This window comes from Meleagris gallopavo, chromosome 8 (assembly GCF_000146605.3).
Source record: "Meleagris gallopavo isolate NT-WF06-2002-E0010 breed Aviagen turkey brand Nicholas breeding stock chromosome 8, Turkey_5.1, whole genome shotgun sequence".
Taxonomy (NCBI): domain Eukaryota; kingdom Metazoa; phylum Chordata; class Aves; order Galliformes; family Phasianidae; genus Meleagris; species Meleagris gallopavo.
In genome coordinates, this window is record NC_015018.2 from 27,011,721 (window position 1) to 27,026,896 (window position 15,176).

General features: G+C 40.3%; 1 protein-coding gene across 1 annotated transcript in view; it reads right to left on the bottom strand.

Annotated features, from left to right (window-relative positions):
• Window positions 1-15,170, bottom strand: part of PDZD8 (PDZ domain containing 8) — a 32,638-nt gene extending 17,468 nt beyond the window's left edge. Inside the window, exon 1 of the mRNA XM_010714768.3 lies at window positions 14,598-15,170. Within this exon, the coding sequence (XP_010713070.1) occupies window positions 14,598-15,028 (431 nt within the window). The 5' untranslated portion in view covers window positions 15,029-15,170. The remainder of the gene's footprint in view (window positions 1-14,597) is intronic.
• Between the last annotated feature and the right edge of the window lie 6 nt (window positions 15,171-15,176).

Consider the following 15,176-nt stretch of genomic DNA (forward strand, 5'->3'; position numbering starts at 1 on the left):
TGCCACGGAACTCTTGCTCCTGATATGAGCAGCAGCATCCTCTCCCTTTTAAGAACGATTTTCCTCCTTGGAAACAGATCCTAGTCAGATTTTGTTCAGAAAAAAAGGATCTGTTAGATAACTAGGCTGCAAAAATAATGCCATGTTTTGATTGAGTCATTACTTGTACATTTCTGATTTTTCAGCACAATAAGAACTTAATTTTCAAAAGCACAGGCAAGAGTGCAAGGAATAAAAAAAACCAACAAAAATCCACCTTTTCCATTAGTCCACAGCTATCTATGAACTGCTCCAAAAGGTCTTCCAAAAATAGCTTAATAGCTTTATTTGGGAACCCTAGACCAGTGATCAGCACCAGGCCCTCAGCAAGCTGCTGGAACACAAGCTCCGGCGGAGAGGGAGGAAAAACAGAGAGGGTCCAGTATGTTCCAATCACCTTCCTTATCTTCTGGTATCAATAAGACATACACATACACACATCAGACTGCAGGATATTGAAGGGAAAAAAAAATTAGTTACAATATTGAGAAAATAGCAAGAATGCAATAAGCAAAATAATGTAATCAAACATTCGGTCAAGTCAAAGATGTAGTCTCTAAAGTGGTAGCTTCAGAACAGTGTTATATACAACATACACTGTAATCTTTTGTTACAACATGGAATGAGGAAAGAATCCCCAGAACAAGCCTTTCTTTCACTAGATGAAGATAATTTTAAGTAAAATTTTGAATTCTCTTTTATACATATATATACACACATTTTAAATTAATGTACCAGTGAATCGAAGAGAGGACAAAATCTGAAATGTCAATGCAGTTACTTATAGTAACATGCAAAACACTTAGGAGTATATGTTAGACTTTGGGTTGTGCAGCACATAAATAAATTTCCTATAAATATTGACAGAAAAAGCCCTCAATAAATTTTCTAAGTTACAAACAAGAGTTTACGTTCACGTTCTCACCAATAAAAGTCATTTGTAAAATCCTCAGCAAGAAATCCTAAATACATCACTTACATCCACTGGCATGTGGGCCCTCGTGCCCTAACAGCTATCCCATGATCTCCCAGCTTTTCCCCCCTGGTAGGGAAAGCCTAAAAGTCACGCTACCTTCTAACGCCTGCAGCCACAGCACTGCTGCTCCCAGGGTCAGAGCAGCACAGAACAGGCAGCATCTCACTTCCCTGCCTAGAGCAACCCCGTTGTCTGACAAAATGAATGTAAAGTTTTATGAAACAAGCATTTCCAACAGGGATAACAAAGCACACTTCTAGTATGAAAGTAAAGCTATTTTTCTGTATATTAAAGTATCAAAGCTTTTAGCTCTTAATGACAGTAACAATTCAGGGAAGCTGTTTTGGTGAGCTGCTCTCCAGAATTCAAAGCTTTTGCTCTGGAAATCCTGAATGAGAAAAAAGCGTGGTGTCTTCTTGGCTGTTTATCTTTAAATACTAATCCAGGATTCTCAGTTTTAACCCATAACCAACAAATTTGCATTAAACTGGGGGTATCCTCTGGAGAACAAGCCCATAGGAGATGGGTCTGCAATGGGTCCTTAGATTGCTGCAGGCTGGGGAAAAGGTTACAAGCTACGGCAACAGGCTTGGGGAACGTAGGGCTCTGCTGGCAGTGCAACGCCAAGGAAAAGTTACTGAAAGCTACTTGCAAGAACTACAGCTTCTAAACTGAGTTACTAGCTGGATCTCCTGGGCAAACTTTCACTGCATTCCAAGTAGGGTCTAATGCTGCCTCTTCTTATCCAGCAAGGTCAAAAATTCACACTCATGTCCCGAATCCTTGTCCTGCAGAGCAGGATTACACTATCTTGATCCATATATCCAAAAGCTTCCTTTACAAATCCAGACCTGTACACAATACCAAACAAGTATCAGAAACAAGGCAGGTTTGGCAGGGGAAGATCTCCCTGTCTTTAAGCGGCAGCTATTAAGTCTTTGTGAACTGTGCATCTTTTTCACAGAGGGGGAAAAAAAAAAACCACCACTACACTATAGCTATATGAAAAGCCATACACCATACACTCCAAAATCCTGCTTGGATATGGCACATCATTTAACAATTTTTAAAAATGCCTCATATCAGACACTTCTATTTGTTTTTAATTTAACAAAATATCTCCACAAATTGATCGTCTTGTCTTGGCCAGAAGCCTAAAATTCAAATTGTGCAGCATTAAGAAAATGTTGAAGAGCAGCACTGTGACTTTGTGAGAAGAGAAACATCACTGACCTGCTTTGTCAAGTTTTAGCAAATGAAAATAAATATTTAAAAGTCGGTGAGCAGCAAAAAGGTTTCAACAAATACCACAAGGCTCAACCAAAAAAAAAAGGTAATTTCACATAAGGAATTAGGTCAGATGATTACACTGAAAGATAATTAAGATAAGGTTACTCAATTAATAGGCAGGATTAAAGATACACTTAAAATAGCATCATACTGAGCCCTTCCATGCACAAAGCACAGCAAAAACGCTTCCAGACCCTGCCTGCAGCCAGCGTGTCTCCTGCACACTAAGAACTCCTCCACTTGATTCATGTCGCATTTCTGAGCCACTTCAGGGGGTCCTTTGCTCTCACCACCACCTGAGATCAAAACTGCATCTGAAAGAAGCAAATCAATCTTGCTCCCTTCATCTGAGGGGGTTCAGCCCCTGAATGGCTTCTTTTTCTCTTCTAGTTGCCAATTCTGCTGGGGAGCAGCAAACACTCACCTACGTGGTAGGAACGAGACTAATTTGCTGCTTTACTTTATAAAAGCCTTATCCACATTCCCACCAATTTGTGTTCACTACTGTATGTTCTGTGCTCCTTAAACCAGCTGTTAGTGGAGGAGAGGGCAGGAGATTTTACACTTCGATTTAGTTTGCAAAACTGATTGGATAAATTGAGTCGCTTTCCCAGAACTTATTTAAATACAGTATTTTCAGTCACGTGATGAGATCTATTAGGAACTGAGGAAAAAACCCAGATGTAAAATAAATAACTAAATATCAGGCTATCCAGCCAAAGATAACCCAGGGCTTATGTGATTCTGTTCATTGTCTGTCAAGAACATCCCGAATCCCGGCACAAAAGTCCTTGTGAAGGCTCAGCAGAGACAAGCAGACATTCACAAACTCTCAGCAGCCCATTCCCTACCTCGGTACGCAGATTTACAGCTTCATTCCGAAACGCAGGAGGAGGTGAGCACTGAGAACAGAGCTTTGGTCCACAAGCGAGATGTTTCTAGAATAAGTTCTGGGAAACGTTTAAACCATTCTCTGGTTTTACAAAGGATATTTAACATGTAAGCCAGCGGTCTCAAACCTCACGGGTCTCTGTTCAAGCCCACATTAATCACTTGTGTTTTATGAATCCCAGCGCGGCTTCGCTGCCATAAAATACGATTCAGCATCGCTAAGTTTGTGAATTTTTAAATAAAGTTACAGATTTATGTCACAAGGCGTTATGTGAATGTTTAAATCTTAACAAACAAGGCAAAAAGAGCGATGTTAAATCACAAAAGCCTCCTCTGGTTAAACGTGTGGACTTCTTTGCCATAACTCTATTTTGTGCACATTTCAAAGCTTCGACATTTTTTTGCCACAAGATATGAAAACGATTCAAAATCTGAAATGGAACTGTGGTTGGTAAAACAACAATTTACTCTCCTTAATTCCACACCACTTAAAGATTTTCATACCCAAAATAGTGTGGAAAGGATATTTGCTCTTTTAATTTTAATTTTATAATTGTTATTTTTCCTTTTGGGGATATACAAAAAGTTTATTAAACTATAAAAAATACAAAGTGACTTCTAGAGACAGGCTTTTTTTTTTTAAATCTGATTCACAGAATTACAAATTTCAGAGTTTATAAAATGTATGCATTTAAAAATGGATCGACACCAAATAACATCTAATTGCTGCCACAGAGGAAAAGCCCTCTATTCTTACACTGTGTGTAACTCTGGCTGAAGTTTATCACCAGAAAAACTCTGAAATATTACAATTACTCCTAAAAAGGCACCACATCAGCGAGATTTTAAAAGCACTTAGCAGCTTACATTTAGGCTTGCTAGCATTAAACTGCAAACTGCGGATATCATTCTTCACACTGAAGATTAAACATGGAGCTTGTCTTATTTGAAAACAATAATTAATAGGTGGGGGGTTTTTTCTTTTTCTTTTTGTATAGTAGCAATTTAGGTTTTGCAAATGTAATTCTCCACCTTCCACTGAATTCATGAAGAACAAAGCCCCACAACTGCCAGATTCCAATTCTGAGGGCTTCGGCAACCCTAAATAAGTCTTTACTCCAACAGAAATCCATTCATTTGAGCTCTACCCACACCTAAAAAACACTCAGCCCATGAAAATCACTACAATAAGGGTAGGCTTCTTTTCTTGGGAGTTTTAAGGAAAACTGCAAATGCCTTCTAGCACTCCACCCACTGTGTTTCAGGATATTCTGCCATAGACGTGGGAAGCTCATACGTGGAAGCTCTCAATGTAACTACAGTTACTTTTTAAGTCAAGACCTCAAAAAACAGAAGAAATCTTTTTTTTTTTTTTGAATAGTTCAGGTTGGAAGGATTTTTTCCTTCAGATACATTTTACATTCAGACTACAGTCTTCTTCCTTACAGTGGTATCAGCATCCCCAAAGCGCCTGAAATCAGACATTTAAAAGGAATACTTAAAACTGTAAGACTCACTCTACAATGGCTGATTGAAAAAAAAATTATATATATATATATATATATACAAAAATATATTGAAATAGCTCTCTTCAGAAGAAAAAACAAAAGGTAGATTTCTTTTCCAGTTTATATGACAGAAGTCATCATAGATATGGCAAGGAAAGCCTTGCTGTTGCTCTCTGTATTGAAATAGCCACAGGCAAAGGGAAAAGAAACCTCAAATCAGCCTTATCAAAATTTACATTCCTAGCCCATAAGTTTGATCACGTACAGATTTCTTCACATCTCAAAAATATTTTCCCAAACTCTAAGTTTTATAAACATAGCCAACAACTGTTTCATTTCCCTGAGTTTTCATGTTTCTTTGGAGATTTTTTTTTATGGCTTCGTTACATTTTGTTTCAAATTACATTTAATTAAGCCATCTGTTGGTTCAAACCATGAGAAAGACCATAATTGTCACTGTGAGACAGGACAGGGACGGCTGCCTAACCAGGAAGGCTGAGTGGTGGCTCTGCTCCACTGCTCCTCTGCTCCAGAGGTGGAGAGATGCAGGTGTGCTTCAGCAGCCATTCCAACAAGCACCTTTAAGGCATTCAAGAAGAACAAAAACAACAACAACAGCAGGATGCAATCAAATGAAAACAAAGCAAAGACACTCCAGAACTCTGCACTTTCAACCAGATAGAGACTGGTTCCAGTAAGCACTGCTAGCAAAATGCCAGCATTTTCACACTTCGACAACATACTCCCCCATAAGGAGGTCTCAAGCCTCTCTACAAATACCATTTCTGTGCAGCTCTGGTCAGAAGGAAATGATGTTGGTGTTCAAAGGGAAATCCCAACTCGGAGCATAACTCGCCCACTGAGATGGAGAGTTTTGATCCTCTGCCCTAAACACCAGCCTTGTAAAAACCACTGACACCCTCTCAGGCAGCTCGTGGAGAGGCCAGAAAAATCACCTCCTTTCACTCTCAAGGCAGCCTCCGAGAGCCAAAAACCAGAAGTGGAAAAACTCTTTGTGTTTATTTTGAATTCTAGATATCATAGCTTGCAAGGTTTAACTCTGCTTTCCATTTAGCTTTAAAAATGCATGAAGTACCAAAGCTTCTCCTCGATTTACATTGATCTAGTCACTTCTGACAGCATGACGATGGTCCCATTTACACCCTGCCTGTCTTCTGAAGTGTTGAAGCTAGCTTAGCTCCAACCAACAGTACCCTTTTGCAAAGCTGGGATGACTGAGGTTCACCTTAAAACATCTATTGCAAACAGAGCAACCAAGGACCCATTTCAGCCACAGCCACAGCTCTGCACAGTGGCAGTGGGGAGGGCACACCACCAAGCACATTTGCCAGCTGGGGACAGCTCTGCTTAGGGAGGTGTGTGACTGAGAGCAGTTTAGAAATGAGCCCTTGCTGTAAGCAAAGCAGCCCAAATAATACAGCTGTCTTATCTGGATGTGCCCTGCAGCACTGCTGCTGATGACCATGCACAGAAAAGGGGTGCAAGAATGAATTATCAGCAGGGATTCCTGCACCTTACAAACCCTGCACCACTCATGGCACATTAGCTGTGACTTGTGATTACCTCTGGAAGAAGCAGCTGCTCCAATTACCATAACCTTCTCCCAGCACGTCCATAATGAATGTGGGTATTTTCTCTAATTTGCTCTTCTTTCAAAAGAACAGAAAAATCTCAGTTTTTATGCTATTGTTTTAAAACAATACTACTGACAAACACTGCTGTTCCCACCCCACCTCCCCTTGTAACCCACTGGGCTCTTTGCTTGGCAACATCAGAAGTTTTGTTTTGTTTATTCTGCCATATTGCCTGAAGTCTACAGAATTATTCGAGAAAACAAAACAACAACAAAACCCAACAAGCTGTTGTGAAATTTCCAGAACCAGACTACATCATTTCCCCTGTTTAATAGCTTTGGAAGCGTTCACCACACCAGATCATTCACAGCAGTGATTCAAACAATTCCATGAAGGCTTCTATCATGTTGCTGCAAGACTATGATCTTCAACATCCACTTATCCTATTTTAGCTAAGGCAAACAGGAATAATGCTTTAGCTCATTTACTACACAACTGCTATTCATGCAAAAGCCTACTTTAGCGTTTATATTTAAAACACAGTGTAAAAGTCTATCTGGCAGGGTAGGTTTCAAAGTTTGCAAAGTCATTTATTTCTTACTCCAAGTATCAACATCTTCGTTCCGTGTGCCAAAGTATAATCTTGTACTTAGTGCCATTATAAAAGCAGACCACATAGCTGTACCCATTTCCTTCTGAATGGGCATTTTAGAGAACTATGTTGACGTTTAAAACCAATGTAGGAAAATTCACTGAGGTTTAGCATTAAGACGAGGTTAAGGAAAAGATAGAAATACAGGACTATGTTTTTCATTAGACATCCACCAATTATTTATCAATTTTCACCCAATATTTTAAAGTATTTTTTAAATTTTATTTCAAATGGCCCTGGCAAGTTTTATACTTCAACAAATGCAAAATTTCTTCTAAGAAAAACCTTTTCTGATTGTCCAAATGTGACTTCATGCTAGTCATATCTGGCAACTAACTACAGTCCCTAAGCATGTGTAATAGTCCGATTAACTCTATCATCTGCTGATCTCTGCAATATTCCTTTTTTGCAGACAGATTTTTACAATATCAGATAAGCCTCTGGAAACATGAAAACAATATTGGAGTTCTAGCACAGCAATAATTTCCATTACACAAACCAGCTTTAATGGAGAGGACTGAGTGCACTGCTCCTCACAGACCATCCTGCTGAACAACAGCGTAGCTACAAGCTGAACAGTGCAATCAATAAATTATAGAGGTAAGCTGTTCCCATGTAGTTCTAAGACTAAAATAAATTACAGCAGCTGCACAATAAAAAAAAAAGTAGTCAAGAAAAAAAGTAGCCCTCTGGAGTCCAACTCAGAGTTGAAAAGCCTCTCTCTCATCTCACACAGAACATTTTGAAGTACGGCCTGTATTTTAGCCTAGATTTATTTGGCTATTGAAATTACTGCCATTTTTATACAGTAAAGTTAAATAACGACAAGAAACATTTCCAAAATTTGTATGCATCTTCCTTGTGTCTCTGAACTGAGATGCACAACATTTCAGCAGCAAGTTTTTAACTAGAAGCTCAGTGATAGCAGAAACAACCCCACTGAAGAAATGCCCCAGTTGCACATTCAGCTTAGTATGTCACTGTCACCCTGAGGAATGTTTGTACAAAATAATGACCCCAAGCCCCTGCCATGCAAACTGACAACCACACTCATTTCCAAAATGCAAACTTACCCACTGTTACAAACAAAGTGGTGATATTGATGCAGCACCCAGAATAAAACCTGCTGAAAAAGCTGCTTGTTCCCAGCTATCACTGCTTTCTTCTGGACAACAGCGCAGTTTGAGATCACCGTGCAAATGGTTTTGTATTACAGCAATTGATGTATTTTAGAGATCAGGATGGCACAGCTTATCCATTAAATTAACAAATCACTTACATATGTAACAGTGTCCCCTTCATACACGTTTTAGCAATAAAGCTTATTAATCTCAGTAGCAGTTCTAAATTTAAAGTTTCCTATAATAACAAGAATAGTCAAATGTTGAAATAGTGTTAAATCAAACAAGCGTGAACATGAACTGTAAACACAGGAGCACACTGGGTGACTTGAGGCAATCTGTGCAGGAATGCAGAACAAGCAGTTTCCCTTTGAAACTCATAGCATGAAAGGACTAGCAGCTCCAGCAGCAGCCGGTGCCCAAGCTTCCCACCGGCTGGAGCAGCACAGTTACACTGCTGCCACTGCAGCCTATTGAACTTCCCCAGGCTCTTACCTATCCATAGAAACTGAAGAGCACAGAACTGCCCGTACTGAAGGCAGTTATTCAGTACAAACCCAACCCCAGTGCTTGACCATCCCTCCCTGCCTGACTCACATCCCAACTCAGAGGTGGGTTAGATGCTTACAGTTCGGTACTGCAACTCCTGCATGACTGATATTTGCTTCGAAATAAATTACCTTTACAGTCGTACTTTTAATCTTTGTATTTCATCTTTCATTAAGAAAAAATATAAAATAAAATGATTTTAACCAACAGCTGAATACAAAAGAAATGTGTTCCTTCTCACTGGGCAGCAACATCAGCTTGATCCTTCAGACACGACTCTGAGGCCCAGTGCCCAAGCGAAGGCACAAAAGCTCAGTACTGTACACAGCTCCCTTCTGTACCTGCAGCACTTAGAAGAAGAAAACACATAGTTAAGGTTCCAGGCCTCAGGTTTGTTTACAATGTGTCAGCTTACCAGCAGATCCACTTCTCTATGTACATTCTGTACAAATAAATAATTACTTGTCCATGCACTACAAAGATAATCTTCCAAGCATGAAACTGCTGTCTACAGACAGATCTACTGATCCCAATTATTACCAATCTGTCAGCAGCAGAACAAGTCTCTGTGCTGGCATCATTTAGAACATCACCACTCTGGAACAATCTGAAAACCCACACCACCACAATGCTTCTCTATCATCCGGTTTTGCAGAGTTTAAAAAAAAGGCTCTTTTTTATTGTTCTGCTTAAAATGGGCAGGGGCACGGTGATATATTAACAGAATAATAATTCTTTCCTTCTAGCAGAATGAAAACATCATTCAAATAAGTGCATCCCTACATATCTAAGTGGTGGGAGAGGCTCAGATCACAACTACAGCACAAATCCACTCAGGAAAAGAACCTCCCCTTTGCAGAAGCTATAAAGTAGGTATTTCTACTGGCAGCTGATTTCTTAAATCAGAAATGCTCACAATGAGTATTTCTGGGTAGAATAACTTCATCTTACAAATAATATAGGTATATTTAATTTTATACTTCTTCCAATACTGCCAAATTATGAAGTCATCTCTATTATAAGAAACATTCCATAATCAATAGCATCACTTCTCAGCTTCAGTTTTGCCAAAAATAAGAAACTGCTGTGTAACCCTCAACTTGCATTCTGTAATGGTAGATTAAAAATAAGTTTGTCTAATGGTTCTTGCCACTGACATTCAATAGAGCTCCAGCTTACAAGCAATGCAGAAAACTATTTAACGTAACTAATTATATTGCAAATGACCAGCTGAAAGGATCATTCACATTGGAAAAGACTTCAGGTGGTCACTTGATTAATATCAAACGTAAAAATGTTGAAGTAATCTTTTGTGAGATTCCTTCTGAAGACAGAGCAACTCCACTCTGACAGCATGCATTAAATTCAAGCTAAATGCACTTTCTCAAACAACCTAATATCCACACCGAAATGTTAGAGTTCCTTTTTACTATACAGAATAGAGATACAAAGTGTTCTTAAAATACACAGAACTCCCCTACTGCTCTGACAATACCTAAGCTGCTTAGGATCTAAATGGATGAACTTGAAAGACCTTAAACTCAGGGCAAAACAGCGGCTGCCAGAATTTTGACATCACTGATGGGGAAATACTTTGAAATTCACTTTTGGAGGGAAACTAAATTGCAAGTACTTCCTCCTTTCCCTTTATAGATACAAAACTCTTCCTGTGTGTTACAGAAATGCGTATTTCAGTTGCCTAGAGCCAAGAAAAAAAAGAAAAGCCACCAACCAAAATGAAGAAAGAACCAGAGCTCCCTGAAACCTGCACAAAGAAATCAGAACCTGTACAAACCAACAGAACTATAGCTGACTCAAGAACAGGCTTGTGAATACAGTGTAATTAGCAAAACATCACACCTGGCATGAAATATCAAGGTTGCCACCAATAAGCAGGTTAACGAGCAAGGTGTAAGCTCATTAGAGAACTAAGAAGTGAACCTGTGACACCTCCAATAGCACAAACGAGCAGGAAGACAGACACTTGAAACAGCCCTTGCTACCTGCCTCTAAACACTAAGTATGCTATGGCAATGCTAGTAATCACAGCCCAGCATTAACCACTTTAGCCTACTATTAAAAGGACACAATATAGAAGTTAAAACCAACAAAAGAAATGTCTGTGGTACTACTTCTGCAGAACAGTTTGAGAGCATACTATGAGAAATGACAGCTCGGATTCAGTGTGCTCGATAAACTCTGCATGCTGGTAACTGGCATCTATTAGCATCTGTAGCAAAAGAAGCCTACATAAAAAAATCCAGCAATGGGTCATAGTGTGCTGGTGGGTATGACTCACTGGATCCAGAGAATGCCAGTAGCAGAGATCCTGGGATGACAGAACACAGCTGGTGGTAAGTGGCAGATCTGCAATTATCTCCTTTCTCAAGGGTGAACCAAAGCTCACGTGTATTGGAAAAAAAGGAAGAACACATTTGCACAAGATGCTTCTCTAACAGATCACAGGTTTCAGAAAAGCAAGCTGCTCATATTTCTATAGCAAAGCGACAAAAGCATTGAAGGTAGGTATAGAACAGTAATAATTCTTGCTATTTCCAAGTGAATTGCACAGACCCTTCATCAACAATGACTGGAAAAATAAAAACCACCCTACTATTCACTGAATTTTATTGGCAGCCTTGCTTCTAGGAATGCAACCTAGAAGCAACATATGAGATAGCTGCTCTGCACTGAATGGCAATAGCTTCAAAATGAGCGTTCGCCGGATATGAATACGTTTCTTCAAGAGCCAAAGCAAAGAGATTACACACTATTAGAATAAAACACAAATCACTACTTATTTGTTTAGACAAACTGCATCCCTCCTTTTTCAATTACTTTTATAGAGAAACTTGTACATGCTATGCTATAGTGAATTTTGAGACACAATGTCCTACATTGACTTCCCCCATAGATACTCAGAGTGCATCAGGAATGCACGAGGTCTTACTCCACATTCACACTGCAGCTATGTGCAATGCACAAAGGCACTCCTGGCAATGGATGATATGGAGGAAGATGGTATTGGTAATCACTGCTTTGTTGCCTAAAAATTGGTACATATCTGGGAATGCTTTTTCTAGTATAGTATTCTACAATTAAATAACATAAGAAAGGGGATCTGTCTTACTGTAACTTATTTACAGAGCGTTCAAAAAAATCAACTACTGGCAGAAGTTCTCAAGCCATTCATCAGCATAACTCTCTAAAAGTTGCCTAATGAAGACGACAGCAAAAATGGCATATTTTTAATTTTACCACCACTTATCTTAAACTTAAAACTCCTTTGTGGACTCAATTTGAACTCTATTGGGATAACAAACCTTTTTAATCAGCTGGAAAGAGAACTCCCTACATTCCAATTGCTTTTGTTTACAGGGTTGTAATTACTGCTATTCAAAAATTTATTTACAGTTACTTGAGCAAGAGGCTTTGAACTACACACAGAAGCAAGCACCAGGTTCTAAACAAGAAGCATATAGACCATATGAAAACAATGGAGAGAGGATAAGCACATTCCCAGTATATGAGAAATCGTTAAGTTTTAAGTAAGGCAGCAGGTTATTAAGCAGTTGTGAAACTGTCCTGACTTCTTTATACTCTTTGGTAAGGAATATTTCTAAGAATACATTAGCCATGTAAGTATGTCTATTAAAAATACCAAGTTCTGCATCTTTTTAACAGGGAACAAGATTTTCCAAATCAATTCTCCATATCACATAAGCCTGAATGCCTTAATTCTCAACTATACCATCATATAAGAGTGCACTGTCACTACTTATCTGTTAGTTACCTCTGCTGTCTTGGGATGTAGCTAAACTAACTCATACAATATACTCCACAAAATTTTGGGTGCATGTGGACAGCCAAAAGGTTCATGGATAATGAGCCTAAAGGTCCCCATGAAGGAATGGGTCTGCAGTTCCACTACAAAATGTCAAAGGCAGAGTTCTAAACAGTCAGAATGCCAATGATCCAGTCTTCCTTACTTAAGGTAATTTCATTAACAGGCATTAAGCTCAGTCTCCTGCCTTCCCCCTCGTTGCAACACAGTGTGTCAGAATTTCATATTCAGAATGTGAAATAAAATGTAGAGGACCAAAGCACCAAACACAGGGTTGGGCACCACTGAACATCTGTCACCCTGTACAAACAAGCCAACTATCCAGTGTGAGAATCAGCTGTGAGAATGTTTTCCTCTCAAGCATTCTCAAATTCCCAACTCCTGACAAGTTAAAGAGAACATTCTAAAATAAGTTAACTCTTCTTAGTTTTATAACAATTTATGTGTCTTGTGTTGTTCTCAGTGTCATTTAGCTTCTGTCTTCATAGACTTCTTCTCATTTCTGGCCCAAACACTGAGCTCTGCTTCTGCCCTTTATCCCCTCCAGTCTCTTTAACATGCCAGTGGCTCCCACATGCCAAATGCTGCAGAACATTTGAGAAATATATTGACGATCCCCTACATCTAGACAAAAACAAAGCCCTGCTGTCCAGTGAATCTCCCACGGGAAAAGCAAAGAAGCCTTTCTCCTGCTGCTAAGGAGAAAGAGCACATCATTATTGCTTCCACAAACAGGCTAGAAACTTGTCTGGAGAGCATAAAGATTATTTGCTCTACTTGCTCTTCCTAGGTACGCTGAGAACGCTGACTGTCACTGAGACTGTGCTCTCCCAGCCTCTCCTTTGGACTCTTTTCCACATTTAGCAGCTTCAGTCTCTTTCCAGAACAGTAAAAGGATGGAAGCAACCTTGCTCGACAGTTTCACTGCTGCCCAGGGCCTTCCAGACAGCAATTCAGTACTCTGAAATCTCAAAGGAGCACAGCATTACTTTAAGAAACTACTTACTGCCCTTTGGGGACCTTCAAATCTTGGATATTTTACACATCCAGCTTCACGAGAACTCTTCTAAATTAGATTGCAGAAGAACCAGCTGAAAAGGCTTTAAAAATTATGACACTACTAATTACACTTCAACAGACATTTTCAGTTACTCATGCCGGAGGAATCTCAGAGAAAAGGCTTATTGGAGAAGAATGTAGTAAACAAAAATCCTTCCTGAACACCTAAGAACTACAAATAGAGAACCAGAGAGAAAGGAAACATAGTATCCTAAGAGTGTTAAGATACTTGAGATAAGGGGAACATTGTATACCTTGACAGAGGCAAGGCAGTATTGATTTTTCAAATCGGAACTCAAGGTGGAATCAAAATGATGCCAACTGCCACTTCTACTGCAGAAACATCCCTGAACTTTGCATTGTATGTGCTGCAGCATCTGCCTTTACAGAGAGAAAACGTTTCAGCCTACAAAAAAAAAAAAAAAAACCCAAAACCAAAAACAAACAAAAAACCAACCCAACCCAAAAAAACAAAAAAACCAAGAAGTTCCCCAAAGCTTTACCACAACACATCCACTACCCCATCAACTTTTACATTTCACCAGAATTACTGAAGAAATAAAGCAAACCGGAAGGAGAAGGACACTGCTTATCATGTGATTCCAGAAATATTCCCTAGAGAGAGGGCTTATTCCTGTCTCACATTAAGCAACAAAACCCTTGTCTCGCTGGACGAGCATCAGCCACAGCTCTGGCCAGGGGGGCTTAGCAGCAGCAGAAGGCCACCCCCAAGCCATATGCTGTCCTTCAGAGCCAGCCTTCTGCCTTTCCCAAAGGTGATCACAGTCCTGTTGTTGGACACCTGACAGGACCCAAGAATTCCTGGCATCTGTTTCAGCATTTAGTCCTATGTGTTCTGGGGCTTGTCACAGTCTTACAGTGCGATGGCTTTTTCCACCTGTTGCAATTGTAAATCCATGCCTAACTTCATAGAAAGCTTTATCAATAAGTGATGCACAAGCACCCCAAATGCAGAAATACGGTCAGAAGTCTCTCTTTACCTACTAAGAACGTAACACCAACTCCGACACGCTCCTTCCCAAGTAACGTTCTGGGCACAGGCCACCTCTTACCTGATTTTGTAATTGGGCAGGGTGTGCTTGCGCTTGATAACCTTCTTGAACTGGTTGACAATGATGGAAGTGAGCTGAGGCATGGGCCTCCCTTCAAACTGCGACTTGACTTCGAAGACGATCAGTGGGTCATCCATGAAGGAGAAGTACCAGTGCGTGAAGGGCAGGCGCGTGAAGACCAGCTTCAGCTTGCCCATCACCCGGGACAGCTTGACAAAGAGGTAGGCCGACTTGCCAAAGACCAGGTCTGCGTCGATGGCCAGATGGAAGCCGCCGTTGTACTCCAGGTCCACCTCGAAGCCCAGCTCCTCGGGACAGCCCTCCTCGCTGCACACCATGGGCCGGATGAGCCGGACGGCCTTGAAGACGGGCAGGACGTTGCCCAGATACACGTCCCGAAGGCTCAGCCCCTCCAACACCTTCCCCGTCATCTTGGTCTGCAGCAGCTCCTCGAACTCCACTTTGATCTTTTTGGTCACCCAGTTCCTCACTAAGGCCGTGTCCCGGAGCTCCCTGAAGAGGAAGAGGAAGATGGCGTTGAGGAAATGGCACGTCTCCTCGCTGGACGAAGGCTCCGGG